This window comes from Ahaetulla prasina, chromosome 7, assembly GCF_028640845.1.
Source record: "Ahaetulla prasina isolate Xishuangbanna chromosome 7, ASM2864084v1, whole genome shotgun sequence".
Taxonomy (NCBI): domain Eukaryota; kingdom Metazoa; phylum Chordata; class Lepidosauria; order Squamata; family Colubridae; genus Ahaetulla; species Ahaetulla prasina.
The window spans coordinates 41,426,825-41,448,003 of NC_080545.1; the positions used below are offsets into that span (position 1 = coordinate 41,426,825).

The following is a 21,179-nucleotide window of genomic DNA, read 5'->3' on the forward strand; positions in this document are numbered from 1 at the left end:
GAATGAATTTCAATAATTGACTTTTCTTCCATCATAATAAATTGTAAGCTACATTTGGCAATTTTAAGGATTCTGATTTATTGCATGTCATTATTTTGGATGGAAAGTCCTCTGTATAGACAAGGCCAGTATTCATGAAAATTGTCTGTCTGTCTACCTTTCACATTTATTATTTTTATACTGATGTCTGAATTTTCTGACTTAGGTTCTTTAATATTCTATAATGAAATTCTATTTACACTTAATAGAGTAAAATATGTCATCTATTCTAATCTCCTAATTTCAAAGGAGTTTGAGGAACAACTATTAAAAACATCTGACATACTCCTTATGTTTGGCAAAATAAAGCTTGCTCTTTTAGAGAAGAAGACATTCCCCACTGTTTGGTCTACTTTATTCAAGGAAATTGAAAGATATAGACTGACGTAGGCAATGATGCCTGTAGAATTTCTCCAGTGATATGAATAAGTACAAGGACAGAGCTTGTCTCCAGTAGGGAACACTCCATACTCAAGCTATTACAGCTAAACAGCAGCTGCTGTCTCCCACATTTTCCTTTTTAAAAAAGCAAAATTAATAATGCATGGCATAAATACGTCTGACACACTGTCAACATTAATATCATGGTTAATTCACCATGTTCTTCTTTCTCTGAATTTTCTAGATTCAGGAGTTTTTACTCTTTGCTTGGGCCACCACCTAAACATATCTTAGGGTTTCTTTTCTTTTTTTGCAGAATCAACATATCAGATTTGTTTCCAATCATACTTTAAAAATTATATAAATAACAGGCATGTTTTATTTACGCTCAATTTTATTTACATGAGTATCATTAAATATGAACAATACAGACAAAGATGTAATGTACGCCAGAGCAAAGCAAACCAAAAAACCCTCTCCAAACAAAAACAAAATATTACTGATTGTTCTTACTCTTAAATCATAGTTTAGGAATTCAGAAGTCTGATTTAGTGTTAACACTGTACAATTAGTTCTCCTGGAAAAAATACATACATACATACATACATACATACATACATACATAATTTATTTATTAAGTGCAGCACCAGAGAGAATTAATAATAGACTACTTTAAAGTGACACTTTTTTATTCTGCAAAAAATGTGTGCTCCTTTTTAACAGTAATATTATATCAAGTCCTACACATTTATACTCATAAAATAAGAATTGGTGACATATGAATTTGAACAGAACATCATTAAAATATTGAAATGAAGATTCCATGGATTTTAAAATGTTACAATATATATAAATGATATATATCTAAAAAAGCAACTAGTTGAACAAGAATGGCTAATCTTTGTTCTGAGGATACAGCATTCTACTTACGATTCCTCCAAAACAGACCAAACGAAACTTATGTTCAAATGCCCTGTCAATGCTCTTTCAGGATGGTGCTTCCTTCTTTGGTCCGAAGGACAATAATATTTTTGATGCTACCAACACCAATTTTATTATAGCCAGTCAGATTTACCAGGCTTTTGACCCTTCTGGCTGGGAATTAAAAAATCTGTGGGTCTAACACAGGGGAGAGGACATGGTGAAAGGATAGCAAAGAACATGAAGCGGCACTACCAAAGGATTCCAATCTACTTTTGGATGATACAAAAAAATATCTCAAAGGAATAAATCATAGCAGCCTGTTGCGTTATTCTGTTAGAAATGTGCTACTGTATGCAATTTAATTTTGTAAGCTTCAGATCTGTGGTCAGAACTGAACAGGATAAAAGTGAGAGATGGAGAGAGAATATGTATTTTGGTGAAAGCTAGGCCATTGCTGCTCCTTTTCAGAATTGGTTATAGACACATTGTTCTTGTTATTTATCTACTTCAACACTTTCATCTCACAGAGTACACAACTGCAAAAATAGAAGCATCCTATTTATTTACAATATATATATATACACACACAAATTAAACATTTCCTGCAACACAACTGCATAGATTTTGATTGTTGCTGCTGCTGCTGTTAAATAAAAAAGAAACAGATTCAGCGATATGCATGTATGTGAGTATCAAGGTCCTATCAGGCAATAGGCAATGTTGCCTATTTAGCAACATTTATTATCCTCACATTTTGATAACTGAAGGTCTTAAACTGAGGAACAATGGACACATTCAGTTAAAAAGAAAGACACATGAAAACATTGTCCAGATGCAAAATAGCATCCTCAGCAATGTTTGTTTCTGAATAAGGAAAGACTGACTGATCAAGAGGCATTTTAAAAGTTATTTAATATAGACTATTGTAATGGCATAAACTGTATTTGAAAAAAAATGACAGAACTAATACTAAGAAAAGAAACATGCAAAAGTATGTCTTTGATTTCAAACAGACAGTATTTGGTGTTCAAATAAATAGTGCAGTATCATACCTAAGGGTTATATTTTTGCTATCCACTGTTAATATCCTCTCCATACCCTGGACCAAGTGTTATAAATCTGGTAAAAGTGATTCTTCCAGAACTTTTAGATGGAAATGGTGAGGAGGAAATATTCTCTTTACAAAAATTGCTCTGTTAGGATGCAATTTTATAGCCTCTGGGAGGAGGTACCAGAAATTGGAAACTAGGCAAATCAATGCCCATTGGGCTTCTAAGACTGGAGAACATGTTGGAGGAAGGATATGAAAACACTGGAACCCCTGATCCATGGGACAGAATGTATGTCAACCCTGAAGCTCATAAACAAAAATATCAGGGAAATCCTATTATTCAAAACAAACGTGAGCAGGAATAAATGGCAAAATTCAAATCTTTCCCCTTCCTTATTTCTGCCCTGTTGAAATGTTTACAGCAAGGTGTTGTGCTTGTTAAACACTCCAGTGTTGGAGCACTCAAGAAGCAAAAAGACTGCTCTTCCACAGTGAAATAGCTTATTCCTCAGTCTCAGGAACTTCAGGATATGTGGATATCCAGTATGTTGGCTGGAGAATTCTAGTAATTGAATTCCAGACTTCTAAAAGTTCTTGAGGTTGAGAACCACTGGCTAATACTTAGGAAAAACCTTTATAATTTTAGAATTTAAGTTCTTTGCTGGGTAGTCAAGCTCAAAGTCCTAGTAGATCGCCATTCCTTTTATGTGAGAAAGCCAAGGGAATGCAATGAAAAGAGCTCCATTTTTGTAGTAATTGGCATGGAATTAATTCCCTTTCTGGGTAGGGAATTTGGAAACAGTTGTCTGTATACTTATAACAACCAAAAGTTCCTCCAAGAAGCATTTTTAAATGCCTTCTAATTGTAAAGCAATGAAAAAATAGCTCCTGCTCAGTTTTTTATAAACACAAAGGCAGAACAAAGAAAGAGATGGAATTCTATCTTTTTTGAAATTTCTTTATGCAAGGCCATCCATGGTGCAAGAGATGTAAAACAGGTAGTCCTCGACTTATGACCACAATTGAACCCAAAATTTATGTTGCTAAGCAAGGCAGTTAAATGAGTTGTGCCCCATTTTATGACCTTTTTGCCACAGTTATTAAATAAATCACTGCAGTTAAGTGAATCATGATTGTTAAGCAAATCTGGCTTCCTCCATTGATTTCACTTGTTGGAAGTTGGCTAGGAAAGTTACAAATGATAATCTCATGACCCCAGGACAGTGCAACTGTGATACGAACTTTTATCTCCATGGGGATGCTCCAATGGTCATAAGTATGAAAAACAGTCATAAGCCACTTTTTTCAGTGCCATTAAATGAATGATTGCAAGTCAAAGACTACCTGTACATAAGTGCGGCTTCTTTCTTACATGTGTCACACACATCCAAAATGGGTAGAGCTTACAGCTCAACACAGCTTTCACCATTCTAGCAAAAGCAGCAGGATCCCACTTATACCCATGTTCTATAATATATATTATAATAAAAAAATAAAGTATAGAAAGCCAAGGATAGCTTCCAAAATTTTTTCCCACCTCTTTAATCAGCAGTGGCTATAGAAGGCGTTTTTATTTAATGTGTTGAGTCTGTGTTTGTTTCTGCTATGCACTTCCCACATTTGACATCTTTGTGTGTTGTGTGGAGAGCATGGGCTGTGCATACTCCACTCTGGGCTTGTCATCAGGAGAACTGAGAATGGAGCAATGTCAATATCCTGAGCTGGGATGCCTGGAATAAACTTCCTAGAGTTTTATTTTTCTTCATAGGCTTAAGCCTGATTCAGTCCTTTTTAACTAGATCTTTCTTTTTCAACTACACCTTCCTATACTAAATATATATCTGCTTCATTTATGTTTCAGGTAGTAATCATCACAATGGAAAGGATAAAAGACAGATAGATTGATTATCCCACCCACTCCCTTATTTCTTCCCAGCAATCTTTTGAGTTGGAAATAGCAATAGCACTAGACTTATATACTGCTTCACAGTGCTTTTACAGCCCTCTCTAAGTGGCTTAGAGCAGCATATTGACCCCAAGAATCTGGATCCTCATTACCAACTTTGGAAGGATGGAAGGCTGAGTCAACCTTGAGTCGGTCAGCATTGATAATACATTCTTCTTCTTTTGGAATTACATATTACATAACTGAAGGAATTAGCTGCCCCAAGCTAGTTAATATTTAATTTGAACAATAGTTTGTCTTCATCACACCATGATCTAGATGAAAACCTCCACTGTAATGTGTTGTGAACTATTGCTCTTTATTGCAGATGGTATGTAATTTGCCTTCCAACAAATCAGAACATTTGTAAATTCCCAAAAAGTTTATGATAATCACTAGGATATTTTATGTTAAGAACTTTTGTTTCATTTTAAGAAAAAAAACTCTGAGCTCTGAGGACTCATATGTAGTACAAACCCTGAAGCAGCTTGCTTTTTTGTATTATCCTTCAAATGGCCTAATGCCTGGACAGGAAACCTAATTCCATTATTGTTTTGGCCTCAGCATTGTCTATGCAAAATAAACCTATTACTGATCTACTTCACAATATGACTGTGAAGAAAAGTGCTTTGAAGAAGTCATAAGCAATAAGACACTCTGAATTAGTATACATTCTTAAAAGCGACAAAAACCACAAAAAGAGTATCAGGACCATTGCTGTTCTAGAGTCTGAACCAGCTGTACACAGATGGTCTAGTAATGCCCATAATGAAAGGACAAATATCATAAGAAAAAGGATTATAAGCTTCTATGTACTTGAAGCAAGCTCTGAAAAAAACCCTGGATGCAACCCAGAGAATACATCAAGATAAGTGTATAAATGTCAGCATGTCCTGTATTCTATCTTTTCATGAACTGCAGACCCTTGAACTACAGAAAACGTCTGTGCATCAGAGGTCAATAGATGGCATTCTCTCTGAGCGTGGGGCCAGCGGTTAGGAATGGGTTAACTCTTGTCTGATGTCCTAGGATTGAGTCTGCAAGCTGTTAAGCTCCTCCTCTTTCTCTTGCTTCCCAGCTTTCAGACTCTGTCTGATTTGGACACACATATTTTGCTGAGCTGCCCATTGCTAACAGCATTTGCTCCCAATTGTTTTGGCTGAGCCTGTCCAGCGTGAAGGGCTCATGCCCGATCCCACTGTGGACTGCTTTGGCGGTGTTTGAAAGAGTCTCCCGGTTCTGCTGGTGGCAGGCTCCTTCATTCTTTCCAGCGTGAACGGTTCTTTAACTGGAAACCAGAGGGCCGTGGGGATCCATGGCATATCTGTCGGCTAACAGATATATAGATTGGTGTTCCTGGGTTTTGCCCATATGCCTGGCTGTTTCATTTGGAGGATCTGAGGCTTCCATCCCCTTCCCCTCTTCTAGGGTGCCAGTTAGCGCAGCAATTGAGTAGGCACTTCCCCGGCGGGGCAGCAAGGACAGCGCTGCGGCAAGCGGCTTGCCTCTCCCCAGCAATTATCAGACAACAATGAGGAGCCGGTAAGATTGACTCCTCCCCTCCCCCCCCTCTGAACAGGGCTGCAGAGGTGCTGGGGAACTGTGGGGCACATCACAAGCTGCTTTAGCAGCTATTCCTTAAATTGTTTGCAGAGATAACCTCCAGGGTTGCTTCGGCTCCCTTCGGCTTGGGCACCGGCTGCCATTTTGGGCCCAGCTGCATGCTCCTTTAGAGGCCTACTCTGCCTCGATTATTTTCAAGATGGCTACCGCCAGGTCAGATAGGCATTCTAAATTCAGCCTGCAGGACAAGGAGGTTGCTTCAAACCTGGCCCAGCTAACAGAGCAGGAGTTCTCAGCCACCTAAAGCTAGGAAGCCCACTAGAGCTTCAGAGAAGGAGGATCTAAAGCACCACAAAGCTATCAAGAGGGCCATCGAGAAGTCCATCAAAGAGACTTCTCAGAGGGAATTGACCCCTCCTCGCCAGGATCCATCCCCTAGCACCCCAGCAACAGCATCTCAAGAAATAGCAGTCCCTGCTCTCCAGGCCTCTACTCCGGCTCTGTCCCCTGATGGGGAGCCATCTACAGCTTCCAGGCCGGTGGGGGTTAGTGAATTACTTTTTGAGCCCCTATCAGAGGCCTCAGCAAGAGATACAGCCAGAGGCTGCATTGGCAAGCACTTCAGGGACCATTGAGGGGACCAGGGCCGGGCATCCAATTCCTCCTGATCTGGCTCTCTACATCCAGGAGGCTATTCAGTGTGGCATTGCCTCTGAAATGCAACGGAGGACCTCCTCCTGGGTTTCTGACCTTTCTAGGGCTCAGGAAGATCAAACACAGTCCCATTTGTCAGTAGATCAGGGTCCTTCCCAGGCTCAGGCCCCTTCAGCCACCACGTCTTGTCATGACTCTCTGGTGGGAGAAGACTTGAGAGAGCAGGATATGTCTGAAGACAAAGATCTGTCCCCAGACCAACCATCCTTAGTCGGATTATTCAAACCCAAACTTTTCTGTTCCCTCCTGCACAAGATCAAGACCACCACCCGCCTGGGAGTTGCCATCCAACTCCTACCACTTGGGGAAGAAATGGCTTCCTCAATACCCTTGTTTGAGGAACCTACATTTGAGGCCGAGGAAATCCCGGCCCCCAAATTGTTCAGGGATGTTGTCCACAGACAGTGGTCTTCCTGTCTCTGGCCCCAACCCCAACACCTCAGCCTTTACAATCTGGCCCCAGACCTGTCTGCTATCCTTCAGGTTCCTTCTGTAGACTCCCCCCTGTGGTCGCTCTTTCTGCTCCCTCTATTTTAACTGGTCTACCCAAGGAGAGCCTTCGCCCTGAAGATAAACATTCAGAGCATTCCCTGATTAACGCTCACCAGGCGGCTGCTTGGTCCATCAAGGCCTCTATGGCCGCTTCTTTTTTTAATAGGGCATCTATCCTTTGGCTAAGGCAGTGTCGTGTCCCACTCCTCCTCTGACGGCTGGGTCGGGGAAGTCCGTATCAAGCATGCCTCTGCAGCTCTGCCAAAGTCCTATCAGAGTCCTCAGGGCAGGCAGGAATCCAAGGTGTAACTTCAGCAATCCAGATTAGACTTTGCCTGACTCAGAGAATGCCAGAAAGCAGATAGGCCATGGGGTGCGGCTCCATGGGGTGCGGCTCCATGACTCAGCACTTATCCAGGCCTGCCCCTCCCTTCCTTTTGCTGATGTCACCTCTCCATTCTCCGGAAGCGAGGATCTGTCCACTGCATCATTTCGTCCCCAGCTACTGGTAATCCCAGCTCGTGGCTGGCTTCAGGCGCACATGCTATCAGAGGGAAGTTTGTTTGCTCAGTTTCTCCGGGCATGGTGCCAGGACTGGGGGCTGGAAGCATGCCAGGACATTCTCCTGTACTATCAGTGTCTGGCAGGAGATGAGAAGGGCCCGGCTGCGGCGGGGTGGGTGGGGGAGCCAGGCACAACAGGCAGCTTCAGGGGCGTTTGCCTAGCTCGGACACCAGGGCATAACAAGACGCAAATAAAATTGTGGCTGCCCTCGAATATTCGGTGGATGCCACTCTGAATGGCTCTTGCTGCCAAGGCAATTGGTTCTACTATGGCTTCCTGTCACCTGCTCTGGCTCCTTCGCCAGTGTCAGGCTGACGCCAAGACCAAGTGGCGTTTGGCATCTTCACTTTTTGCAGGTGACAAGCTCTTTGGGGCACCACTAGAACCTCTACTGGTTGAATTCAGGGATAAGCACCTGGTTCTCCCTAGCATGTCACACAGGGCTGAGCCTTGGCCTTCGGCTTCCTTTTGTCCCTTTCGGGGGTCGGAGGGCGGCTATCTTGGGCTGAGAGCTCAGAGATATTTCCCTTCTAGACAGGGACGGCCGCAGGACAGGCAAGGGGCTCCCGGCAGAAGGGATCAACCAAACATCCCTTTCACAGCAGATAGGGTTGCCCTTTCTGCCGTTCCCATTGACTGTACATCTGAGCCTCCTATTGGGGGCTGCCTGGCTCTCTTTGCCAGCCAATGGGAGAAGATCACCACGGACCCTTGGGTCAGGGAGACAGTCAGGTCGGGCCTCTCCGTGGAATTTCTCTCCATCCCTCCGAATCAATTTTTCTGCTGCCCCCTCTTGAGGGATCGGACAAAGCGGCTCCTCGTGGAATTGGCCATAAAACACCTTCTAGAAATTCAGGCTGTAGAGACGGTTCCATGGGAGAACCATGGACAGGGTTTTTATTCTCACTTTGTTTGTGATCCAAAAATCCTCGTGGGGGATGGAGAACAATTCTCAATCTCAAGTCTCTTAACCTTCGCATTGCATATCGGCAGTTCAAGATGCAGTCCCTCCAGACAACCTTGGAGGGCATAACCTGGTCTACCGCAAATTTCTCAGGTTCTGCCATGCGACTCGTCACTATCAGTACTGTGCTCTACCTTTCGGTCTCTCCTTGGCCCCCAAGTGTTCACTAAATTGATGGCCGCTGGCGGGCCACCTCCGAACACTGCCGATAAGGATTCAGTTCTACTTAGATGATCTCCTTATCCAGTCCAGACCTGACTATCACCCTTCAGGTCTTGCAGGCCCACAGGTTTTCCGTCAATACGGCCAAGAGCCACCTGATTCCGACGACTTGCATTTAGCACCTGGGAGCAATGATACAATCGAGAACAAGGTCTTTCTTTCTCAGGAACACCTGTCCAGTCTGCGGTCCCTGGTCAGGTCAGTCACATCAGGGAGGCCTGTCTCCCTGGTGTCACTTTCCCAGCTCCTGGGAAAGATGGTGTCATGCATTGGCATCGTGCCATGGGCACGGCTCCATTGCAAGGCTCTGCAGTGGTTCCTTCTCCCATATCAGAAGCTCCACCAGGGTTCCTCCTCCCACAAGGTCCTACTTCCACCGAGGGTCCGTCTTTCCCTCCGCTGGTGGGTATCCAAGGCAGTCCTCAAGGGTTGGGAGTTCAAGGAACCTCACCTCTTGTCCTGACCATGGATGCCAGCCTCTACGGTTGAGAAGCTCACCTTGCATCGGACATTCATTTCATTTCATTCATTTATTTGATTTTTATACCGCCCTTCTCCCGAAGGACTCAGGGCGGTGTATAGGCAAATAAAAACAGACAAAACAATAATCTATAAAATGCAAAATTAAAAAACTTATTATAATTTGCCTAAAATTTTAAAATATATAGAAATTAAAACCCCGTTTAAAATTAATAATAAAACTATACAATCCATAAAATTTAAGCCAGCCCTGCGCGAATAAAAAGATGCGTCTTCAGTTCGCGGCGAAAGGTCCGAAGGTCAGGTATTTGGCGTAAACCCGGGGGAAGTTCGTTCCAGAGTGTGGGAGCCCCCACAGAGAAGGACCTTCCCCTGGGGGCCGCCAGCCGACATTGCTTGGCGGACGGCACCCTGAGAAGTCCCTCTCTGTGAGAGCGTACGGGTCGGTGGGAGGCATATGGTAACAGTAGGCGGTCCCGTAAGTACCCAGGCCCTAAGCCATGGAGCGCTTTAAAGGTCATAACCAAAACCTTAAAGTGCACCCGAAAAGCGACAGGTAGCCAGTGCAGTCTGCGCAGGAGGGGTGTTACGTGGGAGGTACGAGATCCTCCCTCTATCACCCGCGCAGCTGCATTCTGGACTAGCTGAAGCCTTCGGGTGCACCTTAAGGGGAGCCCCATGTAGAGAGCATTACAATAATCCATGCGAGAGGTAACGAGTGCATGAGTGACTGTGCACAAGGCATCCCGATCAAGGAAGGGGCGCAACTGCCGAACCAGGCGGACCTGGTGGAAGGCCCCCCTGGAGACGGCCGTCAAATGGTCTTCAAACGACAGCCGCTCATCCAGGAGGACACCTAAGTTGCGCACCCTATCCTTTGGGGCCAATAACTCGCCTCCAACAGTCAGCTGCAGCTGCAGCTAACTGAATCGAGATGCCGGCATCCACAGCCACTCCATCTTGGAGGGATTGAGCTTGAGCCTGTTTCTCCCCATCCAGACCCGTACGGCTTCCAAGCCAGCACTTCGACAACTTCATTGGGGTGACCTGGGTTGGAGAAGTACAGCTGAGTGTCATCAGCGTACTGATGGTACTTCACCCCAAAGCCACTGATGATCTCACCCAACGGCTTCATGTAGATGTTGAACAGAAGGGGCGAGAGAATCGACCCCTGCGGCACCCCACAAGTGAGGGCCCTCGCGGTCGACCTCTGCCCCCCTGTCAACACCGTCTGCGACCGGTCGGAGAGATAGGAGGAGAACCACCGATAAACGGTGCCTCCCACTCCCAATCCCCCCAGCCGGCGCAGCAAGATACCATGGTCGATGGTATCAAAAGCCGCTGAGAGGTCTAATAGGACCAGGGCAGAGGAATAACCCCTGTCCCTGGCCCTCCAGAGATCATCCACCAATGCGACCAAAGCTGTCTCCGTGCTGTAACCGGGTCGGAAGCCGGACTGGAACGGGTCTAGATAGACAGATTCTTCCAGGTATTGGGGTAGCTGACGCGCCACAGCACTCTCTACAACCTTCGCAACAAAGCGAAGGTTGGAGACTGGCCGATAGTTTCCCAAAATAGCCGGGTCCAAAGAGGGCTTCTTAAGGAGGGGTCTCACCACCGCCTCTTTCAAGGCGGCAGGGAAAACCCCTTCCAACAAAGAAGCATTTATAATCCTCTGGAGCCAGCCTCGTGTCACCTCCTGAGTAGCCAGCACCAGCCAGGAAGGACACGGATCCAATAAACATGTAGTGGCGCGGAGCCTCCCCAACAACCTGTCCACGTCCTCGGGAGCCACAGGGTCAAACCCATCCCAAACAGGCTCAACAAGACGTGCCTCCTCTCCCTCGCTTGGATCATCCCAATTTCGGTCCAGACCATCCCGGAGCTGAGCGATTTTGTCGTATAGATAACCACTAAACTCCTCGGCACGTCCCTGTAACAGGTCATCCCGCACCTCCTGATGAAGGAGGGAGCGGGTCACCCGAAACAGGGCGGCCGGGCGGTTATCTGCCGACGCAATGAGGGTGGAGGCGCCTCGCCTCCCTCATTGCCACTAGGTAGGTCCTAGAATAGGACCTAACTAGTGTCCGATCAGCTTCGGAACGACTGGACCTCCAAGTGCTCTCTAGGCGTCTTCTCCGGCGTTTCATCTCTCTCAGCCCCTCGGAGAACCAAGGGGCCGGTCGAGATCTGCGCCAGGTCAGAGGCCGCAAAGGCACGACACGGTCCAAGGCCCCAGCCGCGGCCTGTTCCCAGGCCACAACTAGTTCCTCAGTCGTGCCGCGGGCCAGATCCTCAGGAAATGGCCCAAGCTCCGTCAGGAACCTCTCAGGGTCCATCAGGCGCCTGGGACGGAACCAACGTAGAGGCTCCGTCTCCCTGCGATGGTGGATGGCGGTTCGGAAGTCTAGGCGAAGGAGAAAATGATCGGACCATGACATTGGTTCTGTTACTAAATCGTCTAGTATCAGATCATTTAACCACTGACCAGAGATATAAATCAGGTCCAGCGTGCCTCCCCCCATGTGCGTAGGGCCATCATTTACTCGTATCAGGTCCAAGGCCGTCATGGAAGCCTGGAACTCCCGAGCTGCAGTCGATGATAAGCCAGCTGATGGCAAGTTGAAATCCCCCATAACTATAAGTCTGGGGGACTCAACTGCCACAGTGGCAAATAACTCCAGCAGCTCGGGCAGGGCTGTGGTCACGCAGCAAGGAGCCAGGTACGTGATCAACAAGCCCAACTGATTCCTATGGCCCCACCTCACATAAAGGGATTCACAGCCGGCAATCTGAGGAACAGTGGCCTCCCTCGGCTCTAGATCTTCCTTAATGACAACCGCCACCCCTCCACCCCTACCCTGGGCCCTCGGCTGATGGAATGCTCGGAAACCTGGGGGGCATAGTTCAATGAGGGGCACCCCCCCCTGGCCCCAACCAGGTCTCCGTAATGCCCATAAGGTCCGCGGACTCCCCCTGAATAAGATCACAGATCAAGGGGGCTTTATTTACCACGGACCGGGCATTACATAACATCAGCCGAAGATCCAGGCTCTGAGGATCACGGCCGCCCGAGGAACGGGTAGGGACTAAGGGGCCGGAGCACGTGATCGCTTTCAGACATCGCGCACGTGCTCCCCAAACTCGATCGCCCCCCTCCGCCATATCTGCCTCTCCCACTTACCGTACAGATTGAACCACCCTCTAGTCCTGGAACAAACCCTCCCCTGCCTTCAGACCAGATGTAGTAATGCCGCGAACTGGCACCAGGGCTGGATCCCTCCCCGACGGGTTCTCCCCCCCACCCCTCTTGTCCCTCCCCCCCTTTAAAAAACCCTTGTTTAAAAATCTATTTAAAAAACCCCATACATTCTTCTTAGCAGCATGCCACCTCTCTGGGTCCCAAAACCCTTCGTTGAGGTAGGCCCTCGATAACTTGGAGGGCCATTCCTGCAAGGCGGGGGAACCCCGCAGTTGTAATAGGTCGGTGGACGAAAATCTCATGAGAATGTCAAGTTCAAGACAGCAGAAAGTGTACATCCCAAGCCGGCAAAGATGTTAAGCAAGTTCTAGGCCCGCAGACTTAGCCACTTCGTCCCTGTCCTCATCACAGACGGAGAAAGGGAGGCTGAAATGCCAAACCCACAATCCGTTGAAATCCGGGGAACATAACCGGCCCAAGTCCAGATGATCCAGGAAACAGCCAAGGGGACCAGAGGTCCGGCCAAATCCAATGGCCTCCCTCCTAATAGTTGGTACAATAATATCCTCCTCGGTTGCCGACCGCTAAGATGACATAATGTCCCTCGGAGACCCGGGCTCACTCCATCCTGAGGAAGGGGCTCGTACGGTTCGGTGGTCAGATGGAAAGCCACACGTAATACCATTGCCGCTAATGTTGTCACTGCCGCCGCCGTTCCTATGGCCGCCATTATCCACGCTGGATCTATGTTAAGTTCATGATCCAGCCTGCCGCAGGTGGAAATCCTGAGCATGCCGCCAGTGATGAAAAAAAGCCTAGGCCGCTGATAGATGTTACGGCGCAGGCTAGGCCTAGCCAAGAGTCAGCTGGGGGGGGGGAAATGGCCGATCTTCGGGCCTTCAAGAACCCAAGCCCGCACGGCCCACCACACTGCCGCCGACATTATGCGCGGCCAGGGATCAAACCAGGGCCTGTCCGGGCGGCTACCCCGCCCCGAGATGGCTGCCGCCATCCTCTGACTCACCGGTCGGTAGAAATGCGGCCCAAGATCTTGCCGCTGCTGGAAACTGCGGCAGGGGCTAAACATGCCCGAAAGTCAGCTTGGGGGGGGGAGAAACGGCCGATCTTCGGGCCCTCCAAGGCTCCGGCCCGGACGGCCCACCACACTGCCGCCAGCATTCTGCTCACGGCCGGGGATCTCCAAGCCAGTCCGGGACGGCCGCCCCAACCCCAAAATGGCCACCGCCACCATCCGCTGCTTGCCCAGGACTCCGGCCCCGCTCTCGGCAGCCGAGAGACCACCGAGGTCCAAAGACCTCGCTCTCGACTGCCGGTGTGTTGACCGACCTGGGGCCGAAGTCCATGCAGCCCGGCAAGCGGCACAGCGGCATCACGGCTGGGAGCACCGGCCGCTGCCTTCACGAGCCTCAGAACACCGCCGCCATTACACGCATGCGCAGAAGAAAAAAAAAAAACATGGCATAAGACCGATGGACAGAGGCCAACTTGGGTCACAACATAAATTGGTTCGAGCTTCAGGCAGTCCATCTAGCCCTTGTGTATTCCAGGACAAAGTACAGGGTTGACATATTTTAATTCAGACGGACGTGGCTGCAAAAGCCCACATAAATCGACTTTGAGGAACCCACTCATGTCACCTCATGATGGAGGCCGAGAGGTTGGGCCTCTGAGTGGAGACTCATCGGAGGTCCATCTGGGCCTCTCATATCTCAAGGGTGGCAAACGTGCAGGTGGACTGGCTCAGCCGAGCTACAGTGGACCACAGGGAGTGGTGCCTGCACCCGTCCCTGTTTTAGGAAATTACAGCTCACTTCGGCATCCCAGCAGTTGACCTCTTTGCCACCCAGACCAACCATCAGATGACAAGATTCTTTTCCAGGTTTCCAGCTCCAAGAGCAGAGGGCATGGATGCTCTGCACTCTGCACAACCCATGGCCTCTTGGCCTACTTTACGCCTTCCCTCCTTTTCCCTTGATCTCCAAGGTCATCAAGAAGTTGCTGGGGGAGAGGGCAGAACTCATCTTGATCGCTCCCCATTGGCCTTGCTGGCCTTGGTTCACGGACCTGATGGCTTTATCGGTGATCCAACCATGGCAGCTCCCTTCGGACAGGGTCGACCTCAGCCAGGGGTCATTGGTCCACCCGGACACTCATGGTTCCAACTGACTGCCTGGCGCTTGAGTGGCACCTGCTGAGGGGGAGCAACATCTCTTCGAGAGCCATTACCACCATACAGGCATCGTGCCACGCCTTGACCAGCCGCATCTATAACTCCACCTGGAGGACATTCGCAGGCTGGTGCAACAAATGGGGTCTGACTCCTACAGAGGCTTCCATGGCACAGGTGTTGGACTTCCTGCAGGACAGCTTCGATGTGGGATTGGCACCCAACACACTTCGGAGGCAAGTAGCAGCCCTTTTCTCTATTCTATCATGTGGCTCTACGGGCTCCCTTTCCAGGTTTCCCCTGATTAGACAGTTCCTTCGTGGGGCGACCAATCTCCATCCATCGACTCTCCATCGGTACCCCAACTGGGACCTGTCAAGGGTTCTCAAAGCCCTAACCAGAGGCCCATTCGAACCCCTGTGGGAGGTCAGTTTACAATTCCTAACATATAAGGTGGCCTTCCTAGTGGCCATTATGTCGGCCCATCAGAAATCGGAGTTGGCGGCTCTTTCCACCAGGGCTAACCTCTGCATCTTTCACTCGGAGTCATCCTTAGATTGGACCCTACCTACCTCCTTAAGATTAACACCCCGTTTCATAGAGCCCAAGAATTGGTTCTCCCTAACTTCTGCCCTAACCCAACCCATCCTTTGGAACGGTCATGGCATACCCTAGATGCCTGGAGGGCTCTCCGCATCTATCTTAGGAGAAACTCTTCCCTTCGACGGATGGAGTCTCTCTTTGTCTCATTCCAACCTGCAACCCTTGGGTACAAGGTTACCTCCTCTACGCAGGGGCGCTGGCTTCGGGTGACTATCGCTAAGCCTTATGAGGCTCAGACTCTGCCCGCCCCTCATCGCCTTACTGCCCATTCCATGAGGAGCACAGCCACTTTGGCGGCGTGGGCCACTCAGGCTTCCTTGGAGGTCTGCAGGGCCGCCATCTGGTCATCCCCTTCCCCATTCATCTGGCATTACAAGTTAGATATCTATGCATCGGTGGAGGTGGCATTCGGCTGCCAAGTACTACAACAGGTGCACACGGGGTTGGGCTCACTGGACCAGCCTGGTCCCTCCCATTAGGACGTCTCCTTTGGCATGTCGCATTCCTGACCGCTAGCCCCACATTCAAAGAGAAAGGGCATTGCCTTACCTGAACGCCCGTTCTGCTGTGCGTGGGGACAGCGGTCAGTCCCACCCTTAACAGCTTGCAGACTCAGTCCTAGGACCTCAGACAAGAAAGAGTTAACCTATTCCTGACTGCTGTCCCCATGCACAGGTAAGGCAACACCCTTTCTTATTTGCATTCTTAGGCTACATAGAGCCAGTAAAATATTTACCAACCAGTAAAGATGTCTATGATTATACCAGGTGTCAATTGCAATGATGTCTTCATTGACACTAGAAGAAATTTCTACTGTACTGCTAAAGAACAAAGTCTTTCCTTTTTGTTAATTATATGATTTTGGCAAGACAATTGTCAGTATCTATTTTACTACATGATACTAAAATAGAATTTAAATAGATCAGTATGTATTTTCCTTGGCAACAGCTTTTTTTGTTGTTATTGTTCTTGTAACAGCAAAAGAGAGTTTGAAATTCTCCTAACCAGAAGATCACAACTTCATCAAATCAAAGAAAAATCTATTTACAAATGTAAATCCTGGCACCAAGAAAATTTATATCTCACACACATTACCTCTGGATCTGTTTCTTTTGATTTTGGTGTATTTTAATTCAAATAATGTTGTAGCGGGACAGGGAGTCAAGGTGCAATTTCCTGGTAGACTACTTTGAAAATGGGTACACATGCATACATATCTCCCACAAGGATAACTGAGCTTAAATAATTAGTCTTTGTTTACTAATACCAAAAGACTCCATAGAGTCTATATGTGACAAAATACTAGTTATCTATCTAACCATTAACCACATTACTGCACCAGTGTGATTTACTTTGATCAGGATAATGGATAATGAAAATCAGCTGAATATCAGAAGAAATATTCCTGTGCAATGTATGAAACAGTAGAAGATCTTCTTCAGGTATTTCATTACCATTAACTGCATACAGAAGACCTATGACCAATGGGATCTTTGAAATTGTTCTGACAACTGTAATAATACTGATGCAAAAATTACAAATTAACAGCTATCTCCTGTGGAAAATATGCAGTGATGATTAATTCTTGCTTGTTTGTTTAATAGAGGAAATTTCTGATGAGTAGGACATACTGGCAAAATAGGTGACTGGTGATTTTGTGAACAGCAAGGAGATAATGCGTTCTTCTTGGTATCTCACTAATCTTCAGTGGCATGTCTTAATGCACCCAATCATAGATAACAAGAGGAATGCTCACCATGGAAAATAAAACTCCTAATGCCAAAAAGAGGGAAGCCTAGAACCAAAATGAGATATTATTTACATTTATTCACATGCAACAGTGTGCTCCAATTTGAGCAACTAGAGTGTAGTTCTTAAAGACATTGAAAAGTTGCTACCACAAATTTTGCATTGGAAGAATGGGAAAATTATCAAATGCATGAGCAATACCCTATTAATTATTCTTATTTTATTTTATTAACAGGGGTTATTCCTCTGCCCTGGTCCTATTAGATCTCTCAGTGGCTTTTGATACTTTTGATACCATCGACCAGGGTATCCTGCTGCACCGGTTAGGGAGTTTGGGAGTGGGAGGCACCGTTTATCGGTGGTTCTCCTCCTATCTCTCTGACCGGTCGCAGACGATGTTGGCAGGGGGGCAGAGATTGACCGCGAGGCCCCTCACGTGTGGGGTGCCGCAGGGGTCGATTCTCTCGCCTCTCCTGTTCAACATCTATATGAAGCCGCTGGGTGAGATCATCAATGGCTTTGGGGTGAGGTACCAATTGTACGCTGACGACACGCAGCTGTACTTCTCCACCCCAGGCCACCCCAACGAAGCTATCGAAGTGCTGTCCCGGTGTCTGGAAGCCGTACGGGTCTGGATGGGGAGAAACAGGCTCAAGCTCAATCCCTCCAAGACGGAGTGGCTGTGGATACCGGCACCCCGGTACAGTCAGCTGCAGCCAGGGCTGACTGTTGGGGGCGAATCATTGGCCCCAGTGGAAAGGGTGCGCAACTTGGGCGTTCTCCTGGATGGGCGGTTGTCTTTTGAAGATCACCTGACGACCGTCTCCAGGAGAGCTTTTTATCAGGTCCACCTGATTCGCCAGTTGCACCCCTTCCTTGACTGGGATGCCCTATGCACGGTCACTCACGCTCTTGTTACCTCTCGCTTGGATTACTGCAATGCTCTCTACATGGGGCTCCCCTTGAGAAGCACCCGGAGGCTACAGTTGGTTCAGAATGCAGCTGCGCAGGTGATAGAGGGAGCCGCACGTGGCTCCCATGTAACACCACTCCTGCGCAGGCTGCACTGGCTACCTGTGGTCTTTCGGGTGCACTTCAAGGTTTTGGTTACTACCTTTAAAGCGCTCCATGGCTTAGGGCCAGGGTACTTACAGGACCGCCTGCTGTTACCGAATGCCTCCCACCGACCCGTACGCTCGCACAGAGAGGGACTCCTCAGGGTGCCGTCCGCCAAGCAATGTCGGCTGGCGGCCCCCAGGGGAAGGGCCTTCTCTGTGGGGGCTCCCACCCTCTGGAATGAACTTCCCCCAGGACTTCGTCAACTGCCAGACCTTCAGACCTTCTGCTTCGGACCTTCTGCTGAAGACCTATTTGTTTATTCGCGCAGGACTGGCATAGGATTTTTAATAGTTTTAATATTTGATATAAATTTTATAAATTTTATGGGGTTTTATGATTTTAAATGTTTTAATTCGGACATATGTTTAATAAGTTTTTTAATTCATTGTTTTATTTGTATACTATTGTCGTTTTATCTTGGCTGTAAACCGCCCTGAGTCCTTCGGGAGAAGGGCGGTATAAAAATTCAATAAATAAATAAATAAATAAATAAAATTTAAAAGTAAACTATTTAGAAGTACATTCCTAGGTGTGAGATTCAAAGGGAAAGTGTGGCTCCCAATTTGGGAAAAGCTGCACACTTCTATTATATAATTTATTTATTTAATCATATTTATATACCGCCCTATCTCCCGAAGGACTCAGGGCGATTAGCCAACTGAGAATGGGCTTTAAATATAAGAAGAAATATGTTCGTGGGGAAGGCAAGAAAGCCAACAGACACTCAGTCTCTAATTATGTCAGCAATTCATGGATAATTCTCTTACAATTTAATTCAGAGGTGTGCAAAATGTTTTTAATTTGCTTCATCTTGCATTCTAAATGCAGTCCTGTTTTGAGTTTAAAACAATTATTTTGCTTTTAAAATAGATGGTTCAAATATTTTGGAAATGGCTTTGAATTTATTTCAGAATATGTAATCTTAGCCTTGTTAGGCATCTCTGAGTTTTGTTCCTGCATTCCCAATATCCTCGATTTCTGTTGCCTTGTATTGGGCAAAGGCTATCAAATGAGAAACCTGTTCTAAGTTTGAAAGCACCCTCTGTGATTAAGAGTCATGTAAGATTAGGTTCTCTTCTTTAAATTTTCATTCTTATTCATAAGCAGTGCAAGCAATTTACTGCAGATCATTTTAAGATACCGGTACTCTGGTGCATCCATTTGCTAACAAGTATTTATCTTTGTTGCCTTCTGACATGAATGCTGACTCATTTAGCCATTTGCATACTGGAAAGATCTAAGACCCTTCACTCTGGTGAAAAAGTATGTTCTACCTTTGTTACACTTGCACAGTAGAGCTTTTAATTTTGTTTAATAAAGGATAACAAAGCATACTAACATACCCAAATTCTCTGAATCATTTTTGAACCATCTTGATGGGTGATTTTCAAATAGAGTGAAGATGGAAGAATAAAAATCAACATATTGGCAGATGTTGTTCCTATGACAATGAGAAAAATTTTGGTGTTATAATAAACAATTTACAAGTCTAAGCTTAACAAAGGGAGGAAAACTTAATTAAATATATTTAGCATACTGTACCTACAACTCCAAAAATATCCTTCATGGAAGGTATAAAAATAACCAGCAGGTTAATGATCATCAAAAGGATCAATGTAACCACAATGTGTTGGCATAAATGAAATTTGGTTTTTCTAGCAAGCTCAAATATAGATGAACGAACCTATGGAAGAAAAAAAAGATAAATCTGTTAGGCAAAATGTTACATGGGACAGACGTCCTTTTATTAATTCTCCTTCGGTATTATATTCTGTGTCCATTTAGAGGAATTAATATATCATATTTGTGAATATCGGCATTTTCAATTCTATTGTTATTTATTTCAGCTGGAGCTTTTTTATGCTATCACAACTTGTTCTAATAAAACATTAAAAATTTGTTTCAAATTAAAAATTGAATTGCTTTTTTGCCAAATTTAAAATATTTAATCTCTCATATCAAGCAAAGTTTTCATGTAAAATTGTTAAAGAAAGGAGAACAATAAACACTTATTTATATTATATAATATTTTCACTTTCTACTTTCTGATAAATATTTGAACTGATATCATAAAAGCATATGATTGCCTTCGAGTTCTGATTGTTCAGGAATTCAGAGAAGGCTTGACTACCTTCTATAAAATACTGCAGTAAGGGTGCTGACTAGACTTGGATGATATAAACATATCAAATTTACCTTTATCTTTCCTGAATCCCACTTTGTTTCTAGTCCCAACTCAAGGGATAGTTTTAATCTATAAAACTCTTCCGTTTGTGGGACCTGAAGGAATTTTTTCTGAATGTTCCTATTTGTGCCATGGTCAGACTCAAAGGCCTGCTTGGGATGACTTCTTATGCTGAGACGTGACATAAAGTTACCCAGGAACAAGCCTTTATATTGGTTGATTACTCATATTTGGAATGCCTTCCCCAACAAAGTATGGCTAATGTTTTTATATGCTGTAACCATGATTTTAAACTTCTTATTGTTGCTTGGAGTTCCTGTTATTGTTTTAATATTTACTTTTTATTTCATTCTGTATTTTATATAATTCTTTTACATATGTTTTATGAATTGCTTTGATTCTAAACATCTACAAGGATATTTTTAAATTTGGAAGTGATATGGGTAGTCCTTGACATATGACTACAACTGAGCCCAAAATTTATGTTATTAAGAGAGACATTTGTTAAATGAGTTTTGCCCCATTTTATGACCTTTCTTGCCACAGTTGTTAAGGGAATCACTGCAGTTGTTAATAACATGGTTGTTAAGTGAATTTGACTTCCCTATTGATTTTGCTTGTTAGGTCATAAAAAGCTGATCACATAATCCGGAATAATGCAACTGTCATAAATATGAACCAGTTGCCAAGCATCAGAGTTTTGATTACGTGACCATAGGGATGCTGCAACCGTTTTAAGTATTAAAAATGCTCATAAGACATTTTTTTCAGTGCTGTTGTAACTTTGAATGGTC

General features: G+C 45.8%; 1 protein-coding gene across 5 annotated transcripts in view; it reads right to left on the minus strand.

The window, feature by feature from the left end:
• Nucleotides 1-801: 801 nt before the first annotated feature.
• Nucleotides 802-21,179, minus strand: part of SLC38A1 (solute carrier family 38 member 1) — a 179,477-nt gene continuing 159,099 nt past the window's right edge. For 4 of the 5 annotated variants that reach the window (XM_058189939.1, XM_058189935.1, XM_058189936.1 and 1 more), the window contains 4 exons: nucleotides 19,743-19,884; nucleotides 19,544-19,641; nucleotides 17,089-17,127; nucleotides 802-1,987 (listed from right to left, as the gene is read on the minus strand). In XM_058189939.1, coding sequence (XP_058045922.1) covers nucleotides 1,904-1,987; nucleotides 17,089-17,127; nucleotides 19,544-19,641; nucleotides 19,743-19,884 — 363 coding nt within the window. In that variant the 3' untranslated portion in view covers nucleotides 802-1,903. Of the gene's footprint in view, nucleotides 1,988-16,979; nucleotides 17,128-19,543; nucleotides 19,642-19,742; nucleotides 19,885-21,179 lie in introns of those variants that run through there. The other variant, XM_058189938.1, reaches the window with a different exon arrangement.